At 41.1% G+C, this 18,504-nt stretch overlaps 1 protein-coding gene and 2 pseudogenes across 7 annotated transcripts in view; 1 reads left to right on the top strand and 2 right to left on the bottom strand.

Annotated features, from left to right (window-relative positions):
* The window catches only part of LOC126948533 (cytochrome c oxidase subunit 2-like), a 281,739-nt pseudogene extending 268,247 nt beyond the window's left edge, over nucleotides 1-13,492 (bottom strand).
* The window catches only part of ULK4 (unc-51 like kinase 4), a 709,752-nt gene that overhangs the window by 80,474 nt on the left and 610,774 nt on the right, over nucleotides 1-18,504 (top strand). For all 7 annotated transcript variants that reach the window (XM_050780350.1, XM_050780346.1, XM_050780348.1 and 4 more), the window contains one exon: nucleotides 6,269-6,347. In XM_050780350.1, the coding sequence (XP_050636307.1) occupies nucleotides 6,269-6,347 (79 nt within the window). The remainder of the gene's footprint in view (nucleotides 1-6,268; nucleotides 6,348-18,504) is intronic.
* LOC126948534 (ATP synthase subunit a-like) lies at nucleotides 11,496-12,657 on the bottom strand (annotated as a pseudogene).

Here is an 18,504-nt window from a genome sequence, read left to right as displayed (position 1 = left end):
AGTGTTGCTGTCTAATTCTTGCTCTGGAAGCTTTGTCTCAGGGGTGTACCCCACCGTGTGAGGTGTGAGGTGTCTGTCTGCACCTAGTGGAGGATGTCTCCCAGTTAGGCTACTCAGGGGTCAGGGACCCACTTGAGCAGGCAGTCTGTCCGTTCTTAGATCTCAACCTCCATGCTGGGAGATCCACTGCTCTCTTCAAAGCTATCAGACAGGGGCATTTACCTCTGCCGAGGTTTCTGCTGCTTTTTGTTTAGCTATGCCCTGTCCCCAGAGGAGGAGCCTACAGAGGCAGGCCGGCCTCCATGAGCTGCAGTGGGCTCCACCCAATTCGAGCTTCCAGGTGGCTTTGTTTACCTACTTAAACCTCAGCAATGGCGGGTGTCCCTCCCCCAGCTTCGCTGCTGCCTTGCACTTAGATCGCAGACTGCTGTGCTAGCAATGAGGGAGGCTCCGTGGGCGTGGGACCCTCAGGGCTGCGTATGGGATATAATCTCCTAGTGTGCCGTTTGCTAAGACCCTTGGTAAAGTGCAGTATTAGGGTGGGAGTTACCCGATTTTCCAGGTGTTGTGGGTCTCAGTTTCCCTTGGCTAGGAAAAGGGATTGCTTTCCCCCTTGCACTTCCCAGGTGAGGCAATGCCTCACCCTGCTTCAGCTCTCGCTGGTCGGGCTGCAGCAGCTGACCAGCACTGATTGTCCGGCACTCCCCAGTGAGATGAACCTGGTACCTCAGTTGAAAATGCAGAAATCACCCGTCTTCTGTGTCACTCACACTGGGAGCTGGAGGCTGGAGCTGTTCCTATTCGGCCATCTTGGGCGTGCCCTTGGTCCTGCTTTTCAATGCTGTTTATTTCTCAAATGCCTGGTGATCTCTGGTTCTTAGTTTATATTATGAATAAATGATTAAATTGATTGGTATAGAAGTTGGCAATATGAGTTTCCTTTATGCTTGCCTAAGTCTCTTTCTCCAATAGCCTCTCCTTTAAATAAAGGGTTGGTATGTGGGTAGGTGAGGCCTATTGACTGGTTGGCTTTAATTTGGAATTCTAGCTGACCGAAGATCAGGTAGGCAGGCTGGAGGCCTCTGCAATTGCCAGGGTAGGTTTTTATTTGGAGTGGAGTTGGCTTTCCTCACTTAACCCCTTCCCTGTTTCAGTATCTCGAAGACCACTGTCTCTGCTTCCCACTTCCATACCTATGTCCCACCCCAAGGTGGATTGCTCACTGTAGGAACAATTTCCACATTTACCCAGGAGGCCAGGTCTGCAGGGTTTATTCTGTGTACCAGGGAAGGGTGATGGAAAAGAGGCAGGACCTGATTGACTCATCTGTTTCTTGTACAAGGACACAATTGTTCCTTGTGCAGTTATAATCTTATGATTGTCCTGTGGCTGATTCTTGCTTTCTGTCTTAGTTTGTTCCAAGTCCCTGAGGCTTCCTTGGGAACATCTGTCTACCTGTAGTTCTTAGACAGGGGATTCCTTTGTTGGTTCTCTGTCAGTCTTAATTCTATCTATGCATGTCATCTGAGATTTTCTCAAACTTTCTAGTTCAATTTTAGCCCTCCTTTTTGTTTCCAGTTATCATTTAATAAAAAGAACTTGTATTTTAGAGACTGTAGAGGGATCAGAAAAGTGAGTGTCAAGTGTTTAGTCTGCAATCATTAAAGACAGAGAATATCTCATAAGTTTAGATCTGTGTTACTTACCTGATTATGATTTATGGACACTTTCTTTCCCTTTCCCTTTTATTTGTTCTTTTCCTTATTTATTTATTTTATTATTATTTTCAGAGACTCACTCTAAAAAAATAGGATCTCACTGTGTCCCTGAGGCTGGAATGGAACTACTGGTGCATGTCACCATGCCTGGCTAAATTAAAAACTTTTTTTTTTTTTTGGTAGAGACAGGGTCTCACTTTGTTGGCCAGGCTGGTCTTGAACTCTTGGCCTTAGTGATCCTTCCATCTCATCCTCCTAAAGTGCTGGAGATTACAGATGTGAGCCACTTTACCCGGCCAAAGTTTTCATTTTTTAATATGATGTATAAGGTATATAGAAGTGCTTTTTTTTCTTTTGAGACAGAGTCTCACTCCGTCACCCAGGCTGGAGTGCAGTGGCACGATCTCGGCTCACTGCAACCTCCACCTCCCGGGTTCAAGCGATTCTCCTGCCTCAGCCTCCCGAGTAGCTGGGATTGCAGGCACCCACCACCACACCCAGCTAATTTTTGTATTTTTTAGGAGAGATGGGGTTTCACCATGTTGGCTAGGCTGGCCTCGAACTTCTGACCTCAAGTGATCTGCCCACCTCGGCCTCCCAAAGTGCTGGGATTACAGGCGTGAGCCACCGCGCCCAGCAGAAGTGCTTCTAACTTCCCAAGTGTTTAGGCTTTTTGTTTTATATTTGTTATTTTTACTTTTCTCCTTTTACTACATCAAAATGAGTCCTTTATAATTTCTGCTTTAGGGAATTCTAATAATTTATCTTTGTGGTCTAATATAAAATCATTTTTAATGTATGCCATGAATGTAGTCAACTATTAAGAATAATGTAGTAATAGTGACTTGCTCATTCAGCACAAATTGTCATGACACAATGGTAATTTCTGTGTCATGACATGTGGATTATCTCCTGATTCTTAGAACAGCATGAGGTACATATTATTTCCTGCTTGTTGTGCCTACCAGGCACATGAAAGATGAGTAATTATCCCAGGGTGCTGTCTGCCTTGCCCCCAATGGTGGGGTCAGGGCCAGGTCCAAGACTTTGAATTCCAGAGTCTTAGACAACATCTTATACAGCCTCCCACTGAGTAAGAGTAGTCTCTGTAGGGTGTAGACTTTGATAGATACATCTGTTAGTTTGACTTTGTAGTTTTATTTAGGATGCTCGAATGTGTGAATGTATTGATGAATGTATTCATTGTTGCCTTCTCTCTCTGCTTGGAAGAGAAAAAAATTGAAGTATACCACTACTATGGGTTTACTTTTCATGCTTTGTTATTTGGTGTATAAAGATTCACACCAGGCTGGGCGCCGTGGCTCATGCCTATATCTCAGCATTTTGGGAGGCTGAGGCGGGTGGATCACGAGGTCAGGAGTTCAAGACCAGCCTGGCCAACATGGTGAAACCCTGTCTCTACTAAAAATACGAAAATTAGCTGGGCATGGTGGTGCGCACCTGTAATCCCAGCTACTGGGGAGGCTGAGGCAGGAGAATGACTTGAACCCAGGAAGCAGAGGGTGCAGTGAGCCGAGATCGTGCTACTCAGTACACTCCAGCCTGGGTAACAGAGCAAGGCTCCCTCTCAAAAAAAAAAAATCACATTTTATTTCTTCTGTAGGTCATACGCTTTTTAGTTCTTTATTTTATTTTATTTTTATTTTTATTTTTATTTTTATTTTGAGACAGATTGCTATTGTAGCCCAGGCTGGTGTGCAATGACGCGATCTTGGCTCACCGCAACCTTTGCCTCCCAGGTTCAAGCAATTCTCCTGCCTCAGCCTCCCGAGTAGCTGGGATTATAGGCACACATCACCACGCCCGGCTAATTTTGTATTTTTAGTAGAGACGGGGTTTCTCCATGTTGGTCAGACTGGTCTCAAACTACTGACCTCAAGTGATCTGCCCGCCTCAGCCTCCCAAAGTGCTGGGATTACAGGCCTGAGCCACCGTGCCTGGCGATGGTTTTTAGTTTAAAGGGAATCTTTTTCTCATGAGTTTAGCCTTGAATTCTACTGAGATTTACATTGGAAATCCTGTTTGCCTTTGGTTTGCCTTGTACAGCCATACTTTTATGCACTTTTTTCCTACTAATGTGTTTAGTTATTTTGCTTTTCGTGTTGATATATTTATTCAACAGACTGTCTCGGTGTTACAGTGGCGATGGGGATACAACCCTGCCTTCATGGATCTCCTGGGCTGATTGGGGAGACAGATAATAAACAAGTAAATGAATGAATAAGTAACTACAGAAGTTTAGTTTTGCTCTAATGTGGTAGCCATTAACTTCATACGGGTTATTTAAATTAAAAATGGATAGTAGCTTACTCATTCAGCACATATTGTCAGACACAGTGGTACTTTCTGCACATGGATTATCTCCTTTGATTCTTAGAACAACATGAGGTACATATTGTTATTGGTCCTACGTATGAGGTAACCAGGACCAGGCACGTGAAAGATGAGTAATGACCCCAGGATACTGTCTCCCTCACCCTCAACTGTGGGGGTAATTTTTACATTAAAAATTAAGGCGAGATTCCATAGCTTACGCCTGTAATCCCAGCACTTTGGGAGGCTGAGGTGGGCAGATCACTTGAGCTCAGGAGTTCAAGACCATCCTGGACAACATGGCGAAACCCTGTTTCTACTAAAAATACAAAAATTAGCAGGGGTGGCGTCGCACACCTATAGTCCCTGCTACTTGGGAGGCTGAGTTGGGAGGATTGCTTGAGGGTGGGAGGCATTGCAGTGAGCGGAGGTTGTGCCATTGCACTCTAGCTTGGGTGACAGGGTGAGAACCTGTCTCAAAAAAAAAAAAATTAAATGTTTTGTTCCTTACTTGCATGTGTCGTATTTTATGTGCTTGATAGTCATATGTCTAGTGGATACTGTATGGAGCAGTGCAGATGTGGGACACTTCTGTCAGGGCACGAAGGTTTGTTAGACAGTGCTGCCTTAGATGCTGTCATGGAGATGGGTTGGTTCTGAGGTACAGTGTCAAGTCACTGGGGGCACCTAGAGTGGTGACCTGAGAAAACCTGAATTTTGAGAAGGAACCTGTATTGTGAGGGTGTTGTATATAGGGTATGTGATACTTGTATTTAGGATTTTGGTAAAAAGTGACTATTCATAAGCGATTTAAAGTTTCTGTTTTAAAAGTATAGGATTTTTAGGTAGTGTGTTTTCTCTTGTTCTAATAGGAATTGTTTTTGGTCATATTAGGGAAAATAATTGGCATGTTGATACATTTTTATTTTAGTTAAATAAATCTGGTCGCCAGTATTTACTTTTATAAATTCAAAAATGGTTAAGTGTTTCATAAGTATTTTGAGCTTGTCTTTGAAAAGAGATAGACAGATGCAGTGGCTCAAGCCTGTAATCCCAGAACTTTGGGAGGCTGAGATGGAAGGATTGTTTTTCAGGAGTTCAAGGCCAGCGTGGGCATCATAGCGAGACCCCATCTCTACAAAAAGTAAAAAAATTTAGCTGGGTGTGGTGGTGCACGCCTACAGTCCCAGCTCCTTAGGGGGTTGAGGTGGGAGGAGGGCTTTTCCAATTGCCCTACAGATATTTTTCAAAATGACTACTTTTAAAGTATAATCTTTTTATTCAGAGGTGGGATGCTAATTCTACAATTGCCCAGGACTTCTTTAATTTGTATATGTTAAGATATTTTAATGGTCAATTTAAGAAGTGTTGAAATTTATAAGAATCATTTCTGTATGTTAGAGTTGTGATAATGCAGACATTTTCCCTGTAGTACTTCTCTGAGTCTGATTTGTTTTCCTCCATGGGTACCACATAGGTTTATTTTAAGATGGTAAAAAATGAAAGCTGACTAAGGTACATACTGATTATCCCAGACAACATGCCGACATCACTAAATAAGAGTGCAGTTCTCTTCAACTCACTATTTGTTTCAATTAGAAAAAAACTAATCAAAACTAATTTTTCTGCATGAAATGTCTTTTCAAATCACACTGAATGTGATTTATTAATAGTAATTTATCAACTTCAGTTTTCTGTTGGATGCTAAAAGAACACCTCATTAAAACTAGTGTTTATGCAAATAGTACAATTTTTAAAAACTTTTGATTGTAAAAATTTCTGTTACACTGAATACATACAGATATGTTACTGTTCAGATATTATTTACTACTTGCATAGAAACTCACTGATCTTCTAACAAGTAGAAAAGAGACCTTTAGCCAAATGCCTCTGTACTCAGCAATAAAAGGATTAATTACTGTTTTGCTCTTTTCTGGTTAAAGATTTTAAAAAATCTTATTTTTCCTTTTGCTATTAAACCACAACTTGTTTAAATTTTGTCGCTATTGCAGTATTGCAGCGGACATTACAGTTCGTGTCTCCCTATGTATATGTTTCTCTGGGCTGTGTACATGTACGAGTGTGGGCCTGACCTGTCACATTCAATTTTTAATTTACAGTCTTATATCTAATGCTCATCATTGCATAATGTAACTAGCTGGGATTAGTTTCCTTGGTCCCCGAATCTTCAGAGCCTGTTTTCTCTCCATTTACAGACGGGCCAAGGTTGCTCGGGTGATTGGTTTACTGGCTTCGCACACAACTGAGCTCCAGGAAAATACTCCTGTTGTTGAGGTAAAGTCTTTTATTACTTAAATGTGATGAATGACAAGAAATACTGTTCTTGATTCTGTAATTTAGAACATGCAGCTTTCACTGATCTTCACTTGACTTTTCTCTGTGGGATTGTGGCAATCGTTCTAAAACTGTCACCTCAACAGACCTTTAGGCTTAAACGTAGCAGCACATTTACAACGTAGTCCATCATTAAAATGGCACAGCAGAGTTAACAAGGCTTGTGAACTCTGCTCATCATTCTTTCATTTGTTTTTGAATAAGCCTTTTTTCATTGCTAGTTTTCTTGTAGTCTGTCTAATAGACTAATGTATTTCCTAGTTAAAGCATAGCTTACAATTCAAAATTCAAATTCTTCTGGCCTTTCACCTTGAATTTAGTGTTTTCATATGAAAGATTACTTTCTACCTATTCTGTTAATGTATGTTACACTTAATTGGTAATGGAGTTTTATCACTTGATCTGGGAAGAGGCTCAAGAGTCAGCATAGGTGAAAAGAACCAAGGCTTTTAGGGGCAACAGCAAGAGCTCCTGAAGGAAGTAAAGGGGTAAGGAGAGGGGATTTTGTAGAGTTGAAGCTGGGGTTGTGTGGTATTTGGGGCTTTGAGAGGAATTGGAAAAATTTCTGTCTTGTCCACTATAGTAGCCAATTGGTATTTGGAGCCTTAAGAAGAACTGGAAAATTTCCTCTCTGTGCCGTTCACTGCAGTAGCCAATTGCTGGGATAGTTTCCTAGCTGGCCTTATAGTGTCTGGGTGGAGATTAATTTAATTTCACTGTATTTCCCTTGCTTGCAATTCCATCTCTATTTCCTGCAAACTGTTGGATCTCTGAGCTGCTAGTAAAATGCTACTAAGTCTAAATTTTTCCTTTTTTTGTGGTGGGGCGGGGGGGGGACTAAAATAAATGAATTGTGACCTATATAATTACCAATGGTACCCAGCTTGGTTCTCAGAGATGTGACGAGTAGATTTTTATCTAAAAGATTGAGCATATAGGGCAGTATCACCAGGAAGATGAGAAGGCTTAGGATCTCAAAAATGGGAGTTCCTTCTGAGGGCTCAGAGCAAAAGGTCTCCAGTGAGATGGAGTAGCTGTAGGAGAAGGGAGAGAACTTAAAGTCCAAGACAAAGTCCCAGCATTTTAGAGGATATCCCTGCATCATCAGAGCAGGCATTTGTTGCTCAGGAGCTGTGAAGAAAGAGCCTCTGAATATGTAAAATATGACTGTTGAATTAAATTATTCAGTAGTTGCAGTAATAAGTAGGATGGATACTTTAGGAAGCTGAGTTAGTGAATTTGAAGATCAGTTGGATGAATTCTCTTAGGATTCATAAAGAAAGAGGATAAAGATTATGAACTAAAAAGTCATGGATGATAGTTTCAGATTTGTTGAACTATCCAGTGTAGTAGCCACCAGCCACTATGGCTATTGAGTGCTTGAAGAAAAGCTAGTCTGCATTGAGATGACCAACTTATAGAAAAGAATAGTATGGCCACCCTGTGATTTCCAAACCCCATTGTTCTACTTTATTACTTTATCTTTTTCACACTATATATCACCACCTGACATTTTATGTATTTATTTCTCTTTCCACACTAGACTACAAGCTCCATTGGAAAAGGGATTTTGAACTGTCTTGTTCAACACTCCACCCCAGTGCCTAGACAGTGCCTTGTGTATATATAGATACTGACAAATATTTCAAAATAAATGAATAAAACTCTATCAGTATTCTTGGAACTCCCTGTAGCAGTGCCTGGAAGATGGTGTGTTTTGTTGTTGCAGGAATTCTCAAGGGACTGGGCAGAGGGCATGTGAAGTAACCTGGGACCTGCTGGTCACCCTGGGTGATGTGATACCCTCATTCTTGCTGTTGCTGCTGCTGCACTCCCACTTGGAGAGTTTGGCCCAGCAGTTCCTGAACCATATTTGTTACCTGTTCTCACTAGGGTTGAGTTCTTTGGCCAGTTTTTATTCTCAAAGTATTTCTCCTACTCCAGTTGTACTTTGTTGACATTGTATTCCTGGTGCTGCCTCAACTGAGAGGAAAGGGTGGGTGTTAACTCCCGAGGTTCTTGTATCTTTTATTCCAGTACTGTTCTCTTCATGGGTGTTTGCTGATGCTTTATTAGTTTGAAATGCAAGAACTTAGGGAAAATCATACTTATTTCACTAAAAAAATGGCATATACTGAACTATCTGGTGAACTGTTTTGAATTACACATACTGTATTGTGAACTACATTTGGTTGGATAATAGAGAGCTTGTATAATAACTTGAAATTGAGCGAGGTGCTCCTTTGTGATGCCATCTTAATTTTTGTTATTTCTCAACACTTTTTAGTTATTTCATTACTTTCAATGGCAAAAATTGTAATCACTTTTCCACGAACCTAATTCCTGCTGTGAGCAGTTGGCTGTGATAATTTAAGTAGCCACTAGAGGTCATTCAAGCACTAGGAAAAAAATTGTGCAAGTTTGAAGAATTTATGTTTCAGTTTCCAGAAGCAGGATCTGTGGAAGCTGAGCGAGTACATGGTACCATGTTTCATCTTTTTCTTGTTTTTTTGTTTTTTTTTTTTTTTTTTTTTTTTAAGTTTCTGCTACAGGATGTGTGGCTCCATTCCACTGGTGATTTTTTACCATTTGAGATGAATAAGATAAATGAAAACCATTATAGTCTCTCCAGAAAAATACCATCAACACTTAGCACATGATTTTAGGGGATCTGGGAACCCTGTGGAGTGAACCTTTGGTTCATAACTCTTGAGACCAGGTTTCTGTATAACTCACAATTGGGTGCTTGTAGATAATTTTTCAATAATCAGTAACAAAATTTCAAGTGTGAGACGAATCCTGAGTTCTCTATTAGGGTTACTCTTAGTGAACAAGAAAAATTGTGGTTGTAGATCCTATTAGCATTTTATTTTTTACTTTATTTATTTATTTATTTATTTTTTGAGACAGAGTCTCGCTTTGTTGCCCAGGCTGTAGTGTAGTGATATGATCTCGGCTCACTGCAACCTCTGCCTCCCGGGTTCAAGGGATTCTCAGCCTCTGCCTCACGAGTAGCTGGGACCGCAGGTTCATGCCACCACACTCCTTCTAATTTTTGTATTTTTAGTAGAAACATGGTTTCATCATATTGGCCAGGCTGGTCTTGAACTCCTGGCCTCAAGTGATCCACTTGCCTTGGCTTCCCAAAGTGCTGGGATTACAGGCGTGAGCCACTGCACCTGGCCCATATAAGCATTTTAAAGGCATAGAACCTCATTTTGTTACTCATCTTTGTACCCCACAGTGCCGAGCCAGCAAAGTAATGTGTATTTTAGGCACTCAGTCAATGCTGAAGAGTTTAATGAATGATTAAAAGAATGTCAGAAGAGTATGATGGTATAATTTGTTACAAAGAGACAGAGAAAATGGAGCAAAAATCTATTTTACTATCCCTGTAATATAATTTAAATCTCTTTCATCTTATTCTCTCATCAACAGCTACAGAAAATAACAGTCATGATCTCCTTTATGCATTTAGAAGCATTTATTGACATTTGTATCTTTTTCACAGAAAAATATAACCATCTGAAGCTTATTTTCCTAGATAACACATTTACCACTCTGTAATCATTGTGGTTTCTATGTGTAATAATTTTAAAAAATATTTCTGATATTAAGCCAACATATTTAGTCTGAAGCATGCAGTGGATCTATTTTAGGAAATTTAATATAGACCCATCAAATTCTAGAGCTGAAAGGAATTTTTTTTGTGACCGAGTCTTACTCTGCCGCCCAGGCTGGAGTTCAGTGGCGCGATCTTGGCTCACTGTAACCTCTGTCACTGAGGTTCAAGCGATTCTCCTGCCTCAGCCTCCTGAGTAGCTGGGATTACAGGCATGCACCACCACACCCAGCTAATTTATTTTGTATTTTTAGTAGAGACAGGGTTTCACCACATTGGCCAGGCTGATCTCGAACTCTTGATCTCAAATAATCCACCCGCCTCAGCCTCCCAAAGTGCTGGGATGACAGGCGTGAACCACTACTCCTGGTCAAAAGGAATGTTAATAGACATTTTAGGTTAACCCATTCATTAAATTTCTTTATTATCAGCTGGGCATGGTGACTCATGGCTGTAATCCCCGTACTTTGGGAGGCTGAGATGGGAGGATAACTTGAGCCTAGGAGTTTCAGACCAGCCTGGCCAACATAAGGAGACCCTGTCTCTAGGAAAAATAGAAACAGTTTGGCGTGGTGGTGCGCATCTGTGATCCCAGCTACTCAGGAGGCTGAGACATGACCCGGGGAGGTTGAGGCTGCAGTGGGCTTGGGCTACTATGCTATTGCACTCCAGCCTGTGCAACAGAGCAAGACCCTGTCTCAAAAAAAAAATTTTTTTTATTATGGAAAATTTCAACATATATAGAAGTAGAGAGAATAGAATAATGAGGTAGCATCATTCCCTTCCAGCAATCAACACTGACTAATCTTGTTTCATCTTGTCTCCTGCTTTCATTCCCCCTTTCCCTTTTTCTCTCCCTCTCTCTTTCTTGCTGGAGTATTTTAAATAAAATAGTATCATTTTGCTAGTAAATATATTTTTCTAGCAGACAAGGATTAGAAAAATATATAACCGTGATTTCATTATCACACCCAATACATTCAACAGTAGTCTCTGAGTATCATCTAATACCCAGTTAGTGTTCAGATTTCTTGGTGATTTCATACATGTCATTTTGTAATTTCTCTTTGAAGCCAAAATGATGGTTCGATGTGAAGTGATAAAGTAGTTGGCGGATGAGGCAAATAAAAAGGAATGTGGACCCAATAATAACGTGAAGTCCGTGGAAGCCTGTGGCAACGAAAAATGTTGAACCGTAAATACCATCGGAGATAGTAAAAGGTGCTTCAAAGTACTCTGAGGTTTGTAGCAGGGTGAAGTAGGTGCCTAGTAGGATTGTAATAAGTAGAGCTTGGATTGTTTGTTTTCGGTTACTGCTTATGAGGCTGTGATGAGCTCAGGTGATTGTAACCCCAGACGCGAGTAGTACAGAGGTATTTAGGAGGGGTACTTCTAGGGGGTTTAAGGGGATAATGCCTGTTGGTGGTCAATGACCCCCCAAGCAGGGTGTTGGGGCGAGACTTGAGTGGTAAAATGCTCAGAAAAAGCCGATAAAGAAGAATACTTCTGAGATGATGAATAGTGTTATTCCGTATCGAAGGCTTTTTTGGACGGATGTTGTGTGGTGGCCTTGGTATGTGCTTTCTCGTACAATGTCACGTCACCATTGATATAAGGTTAGTATGTTGGTTAGTAGGCCTAGTATTAGTAGGGTGGTAGAGTAAAAGTGGAACCATATGATTAAGCCGGATGTTATCAGGAAAGCTGACAGAGCTCCTGTCAGTGGCCAGGGACTGGGTTTAACTATGTAATAGGCATGGGATTGGTGAATCATTAGGTGTTGTTATGTAGATAGAGGCTAACTAAGAGTGTGAAGACATAGGCTTGGATTAGGGCTACTGCAATTTCTAGAATGGTTAGTAGTGCTAGGAGTATGGAGGTTAGCAGGGTTGCGAAGAAGCTGATAGTTGATAGTGCTAGTACAGCGTTTCCAATCAGGTGCATTAGTAGGTGGCCAGCTGTGATGTTTGCGGTCAGTCGTACGGCTAGGGCTACTGGTTGGATAAGTAGACTAATAGTTTCGATTATTACCAGCATAGGGATAAGTGGTGTGGGTGTACCTTGTGGTAGAAGGTGAGCTAGGGAATTTTTGGTTTTAAAGCGAAGTCCTATGATTACTGTGCCTGCTCATAGGGGAATTGCTATGGCTAGGTTTATGGAAAGTTGGGTGGTTGGTGTAAATGAGTGAGGTAGAAGTCCCAAAAGATTCGTTATGGTAATAAAGGTAATTAGAGACATTAGTATTAAAGATCAGGTCTGTCCTTTAGCATTGTGAATTATTATTATTTGTTTTAGGGCAAATTGAGTTAGGTTTTGTTGAATGGTAATTAGTCGACTGTTAATGGGGTATTTAGAGGTTGGGATTAGTAGGGTGGGGAATAGGATGATAGGGATTGTGGCTGGTTGGCTTAGGATTGTTGGAGTTGAGAATGAGGTAAACAGGTTTTCGTTCATTTTGGTTGTCAGTGATTATTGTGGGTTTGTAGATTGGAGTTTTTTGTAAGAGGGGGTTGATAGTAATTTGTGTTTAGTAGTTTTAATTGTATGATAAGATATAGTGTAGGGAGCATCGTCATAATAATAGTGAATCATGTCGATGTATCTAACTGGGGCATTTCACTGCAGAGGGTGTGTCCCCGAGTCTTTAACTTAAAAGGTTAATGCTAGGATAGCTGTACAGTGGACTTGTAAAGTATTTTGAGGATTTATGGGGTGGGAATGCTGAGGGGAGAGAAAAGGAAGTAGGGTTATTTATAGGGTAAATACAGGTCCTATTTCAAAGATTTTTAGTGGGATTAGTTCTGCGACGATTGGTATGAAGCTATGGTTTGCGCCACAGATTTCTGAGCATTGTCCATAATAGACACCTGGTCGTGTGGCCGTGAATACAGTTTGGTTTAAGCGTCCAGGTACTGCATCTGTTTTTAGGCCTAGTGTAGGGATAGTTCATGAATGCAAGACATCTTGAGATGTGATTATTATACGTACGGGGGCTTCAATTGGGAGGACTACTCGATTGTCAACTTCTAGAAGCCGAAGGTCTCCTGGGTTTAATAATAGTGGGGGTAATATGTAAGAATTAAAGATTAGGCCCCCATAGTCCGTATATTCATAGGTTCAGTATCACTGGTGTCCAATTGATTTGATAGTGAAGGATGGGTCGTTGACTTCATCCGTCAAGTATAGGATGCACAGGGATGGGAGGGCAATCAGGATTAAGATAATTGCGGGTAAGATGGTTCAGATAGTTTCTATTTCTTGAGCGTTTGTGATGTTAGTATTGGTTAGTTTTGTTGTGAGTGTTGAGAGCAAGGCATATAATACTAGGAAGCTGATTAAAGATATGGCTATAAAAGCATGGTCATGAAAAGTGATTAGTTCCTCTATAACAGGGGATGTGGCGTCTTGTAGGCCTAGTTGAACTGGATGAGCCATGTAAGATATATAGGGTTTGACCTATAATTTAGCTTTGACAAAGCTATGAAATGGTTTTTCTAATATCTTGTTGAAAAAGTTATAGGGGTTATAAGATTGGCTTGAAACCAGTTCTAGGGGGTTCGACTCTCTCCTTTTTCGTTTAGTTTAATATAGGTTGGTTCTTCGAATGTATGGTAGAGTGGAGGACAGCCAGTTAGTCATTCTAGACTAGTGAAGGGTTGTTCGGTTAGTAGTACTTTACCTTTTGAGGCAAAGGCTTCTCAGATCATGTAGATTATTAAGATTACTGCTACTAGTGAGATGAAGGAGCCTATAGATGACAGGATATTTCATGTAGTGTAGGCATTGGGGTAATCAGAGTAGCGTCGGGGTGTTCCGGACAGGCCAAGGAAGTGTTGTGGAAAGAAGGTTAAATTTACGCCCACGAATATAATGATAAAATGGGCTTTGGCGCAGGTTTGGTCTAATGTATAGCCTGAGAATAAAGGAAATCAATGTATAAAGCCTCCTATAATGGCGAATACAGCCCCTATTGATAAAACATAATGAAAATGGGCGACAACGTAGTATGTGTCGTGTAGTACGATATCTAGGGATGAGTTTGCCAAAATAATGCCGGTTAAACCCCCTACAGTAAATAGGAAGATAAAGCCTAGGGCTCAAAGTATTGCCGGAGATCACTTAATATTGCCTCCATGAAGTGTAGCAAGTCAGCTAAAAACTTTCACACCGGTAGGGATTGCAATGATTATAGTGGCGGAAGTGAAATAGGCTCGTGTATCTACATCTATGCCAACTGTAAATATATGGTGAGCTCATACAATGAAACCTAAAAATCCAATTGATATTATGGCTCAAACTATACCCATATACCCAAACGGTTCTTTTTTTCCGGAGTAGTGAGTTACAATGTGGGAAATTATCCCAAAACCGGGGAGAATGAGGATGTAGACTTCAGGGTGACCAAAGAATCAAAATAGGTGTTGATATAGGATAGGGTCTCCTCCCCCAACAGGATCGAAGAAAGTGGTGTTGAGGTTGCGATCTGTTAGTAGTATAGTAATACCGGCGGCTAAGACTGGTAGAGAGAGGAGTAGAGGATTGCTGTGATTAAGATTGATCAGACAAATAAGGGGGTTTGGTATTGGGATATTGCAGGGGGTTTTATGTTGATGATGGTGGTAATAAAGTTGATGGCCCCTAAGATAGAGGAAATACCTGCTAGGTGGAGGGAGAAGATGGTTAAATCTACGGAAGCTCCTGGGTGAGAGAAGTTTCCTGCTAAAGGGGGGTATACTGTCCAACCTGTTCCGGCGCCAGCTTCTACTACGGTTGACGCTATTAGTAGTAGGAAAGAAGGGGGGAGGAGTCAGAAGCTTATATTATTTAGGCGGGGAAATGCTATGTCGGGTGCGCCGATTATTAAGGGCACTAGTCAGTTCCCGAAGCCTCCAATTATGATAGGTATGACTGTAAAGAAAATTATAATGAATGCATGGGCTGTTACAATAACGTTGTAGATATGGTCGTTACCTAGTAGATTGCCAGGTTGACCTAGTTCAGCTCGAATGAGAAGGCTTAGGGCTGTACCTATGACCCCAGCTCATGCACCAAATAGTAAATATAGAGTTCCAATGTCTTTATGGTTTGTTGAAAAGAGTCAACGGTTGATGAGCATAAGTGGGGTGGAAAAAAGGAAAAAAAGTGGTAAAATGGCTGAGTAAGTATTAGGTTGTAAACCTAAAGATGGGGGTCTAGTCCTCCTTTTACCAGCCCCGAGGTGATTTTCATGTTGAATTGCAAATTCAAAGGAGCAGTTTCAGAGTTTCTGCCGGGGCTTCTCCCGCCTTTTTTTCCTGCGGCGGGAGAAGTGGATCAAAGCCAGTCGATTAGGGTGTTTAGCTGTTAACTAAATTTTTGTGGGTTCGAATCCCATTGATCTAGTAAGGGCTTAGCTTAATTAAAGTAGTTGATTTGCGTTCAATTGATGCAGAGTAGGTGTTTGCAGTCCTTATGTGTTTCAGAAATTAAGTATTTTTACTTACTATGGGCTTTGAAGGCTCTTGGTCTTATTTAACCTAAATTTCTAGTGGGTAGCTGAGATTAGGGGGGAGATTGGTAGTAAAAGAGTAGAGGTGATGATGAGTGGGGGAATAAGGAGTATGGGTTTTGTATTTTCGAACTGTCATATTATTTTTGTGTTGTTGGATGTGGGGAATAGTGTTAGGGAGATGGTGTAGATTAGGCGTATGTAGAAGTATAGGTTAAGTAGAGTTATGGTAATTATAATAGAGGGAATGAGAAAGTTGTTGTTCATTGTGAGTTCTTGAATAATAATTCACTTGGGTAGGAAGCCAGTGAAAGGGGGTAAGCCCCCTAGAGATATGAGGATGGATGCTGTTAGTGGTGCTAGGTGGATCGATTTGTTTCAGGTGCGGGATAGTATGAGAGTTGTGGTGCTTGAGTTCAGGTTAAGGATCAGGAATATGGTAGTTGTTAGGATGATATATATGGTTAAATAAAGAATTGTAATAGTTGGGTTGTATACCAGTGCTATCATTATTCAGCCCATGTGAGTGATTGAAGAGTATCCTAGGATTTTGCGTAATTGTGTTTGGTTAAGACCTCCTCAACTGCCCATTACAATGGATAGGGTAGAAAGAGTTAGGAGGGTGTAGATGTTGATTGATGGATGAATTTGGTATATGATTGAGATGGGGGCTAGTTTTTGCCATGTAAGGAGGAGTAGGCCGGAAGTTAGGGGTGTTCCTTGGGTGACTTCTGGAACTCAGAAGTGAAAGGGGGCTATTCCTAGTTTTATGGCAAGAGCGATTGTTATTATTAGAGACGGAAGTTGGTTAATGTAACTTGTTATTGTTCAGCACCCTGATAATAGATTGTTAGAGATAATTGCTATTATGAGGATTATAGATGCGGTAGATTGTATTAGGAAATATTTGGTAGCAGCTTCTGTAGAGCGGGGATTTGTTTTTTTTATTAGAATTGGGACAAAGGCTAGTATGTTTATTTCTAGGCCTGCTCTGGCGAGAAATCAGTGTGAGCTTAGTGTTGTGGTGAGTGTACCTGTGATTATTGTGGTGTAGATGATAAGTTGAGCTAGTGGGTTGATTAGTACGGGAAGGATGTGACCAACATTTTCGGGGTATGGGCCCGATAGCTTGTTTAGCTGACCTTACTTTAGGATAGAGTGTATGAGGTAGCACGGAGAAGTTTGGATTCTCAGGGGTAGGTTCGATACCTATAATCCTAGAAATAAGAGGGTTGGGGCCTCTATTATTTACTCTATCAAAGTAACTCTTTTGTCAGACATATTTCTAGGTTTGAGGGGGAATGCTAGAAATTGCGACGGGTATTGAGGTGTTTCATATGAGTAGTGCTAGTGTGAGTGGGAGGAAACTTTTTCATAGTAGGTGTATGAGTTGGTCGTAACGGAATCGGGGGTATGCTGCTCGGATTCATAGGAATAAGGAAGTTAGGAGGAGTGTTTTGATGGTGAAGCATATTGTGAATAGTTCTGGTGAATGGATGGGGTAGAATGTGCCTAGGAAAATTGTGGTTGTTAGGGCGTTTATTATGACGATGTTTATGTATTCGGCTATGAAGAATAGGGCGAATGGACCTGCAGCGTATTCAATGTTAACACCTGATACTAATTCTGATTCGCCTTCTATGAGATCAAAGGGGGTTCGATTTGTTTCTGCTAGTGTGGAAGTAAATCATATTATAGCTAAGGGTCATGATGGTAGGAGAAGTCATAGGTGTTGTTGCGTTGTAATGAGTATATTGAGGTTAAATGAGCCACTTGTTAGTAGGACTGATAGTAGGATAATGGCGAGGGTAACTTCGTATGAAATTGTTTGAGCGATGGCTCGTAGGGCTCCAATTAGGGCGTAGTTTGAATTTGATGCTCATCCTGATCATAGGATGGAGTAGACAATTAGGCTAGATATGGCTAGGATGAATAGGAGTCCTAGATTGAAGTTGATTAGGGCGTTAGGTATGGGGAGGGGAGTTCATAGGAGAAGAGCAATGAAGAAGGCTAGAGCGGGTGCGGTAATATAGAGGGTAGTGGTAGATGTTGAGGGTTTTAGGGGTTCCTTAGTGAAAAGTTTTATTGCATCAGCAAAGGGTTGTAATAGTCCATATGGGCCTACAATATTGGGTCCTTTTCGTAGCTGTATGTAGCCTAGTAACTTTCGTTCAACGAGTGTGAGGAATGCTATGGCAGCTAATGTAGATATAATTAGGAGTAAAAGGTTTATCATGGCCATGGTGTTAAGAAGAGGAGTTGAACCTCTGGTTGTAAAGTTTTAAGTTTTATGCAATTACCGGGCTCTGCCATCTTAACAAACCCTGTTTTTGGGTAGAATATGTGATATTTTGCTAAATTGAGATTAGGTCATTTATGTAATGAAGGCGCTTTATGAAGTGGGCCTTATTTCTCTTGTCCTTTCGTACAGGGAGAAATATATAATAGATAGAAACCGACCTGGATTGCTCCGGCCTGAACTCAGATCACGTAGGACTTTAATCGTTGAACAAACGAACCCTTGATAGCTGCTGCACCATTAGGATGTCCTGATCCAACATCGAGGTCGTAAGCTCTATTGTCGATATGGACTCTAGAATAGAATTGCGCTGTTATCCCTAGGGTAACTTGTTCCGTTGATCAAATTATTGGATCAATTGTGAATATTAGTTCGCTTTGACTTGTGTAGTCTTAGCATGTATTGTTCGGAGGTTTGGTTGTGCTCCGAGGTCACCCCAACCAAAATTTTTAATGCAGGTGTAGTAGTTTAAAGGTCCGTGGGTTTATATGGTTTTTGATTGCATTAATAAATTAAAGCTCCATAGGGTCTTCTCGTCTTATTATTTTATGTCCGTCTCTTCACGGACAGGTCAATTTAAGTAAGAGACAGTTAAACCCTCGTTGTGCCATTCATGCGAGTCCCTATTTAAAGAACAAGTGATTATGCTACCTTTGCACCGTCAGGGTACCGCGGCCGTTAAACGTGT

This window comes from Macaca thibetana, chromosome 2 (genome assembly GCF_024542745.1).
Source record: "Macaca thibetana thibetana isolate TM-01 chromosome 2, ASM2454274v1, whole genome shotgun sequence".
Taxonomy (NCBI): Eukaryota; Metazoa; Chordata; class Mammalia; order Primates; family Cercopithecidae; genus Macaca; species Macaca thibetana.
The sequence above is the reverse complement of the archived record's forward strand: the minus strand, read 5'-3'. Positions and strand labels throughout refer to the sequence as shown.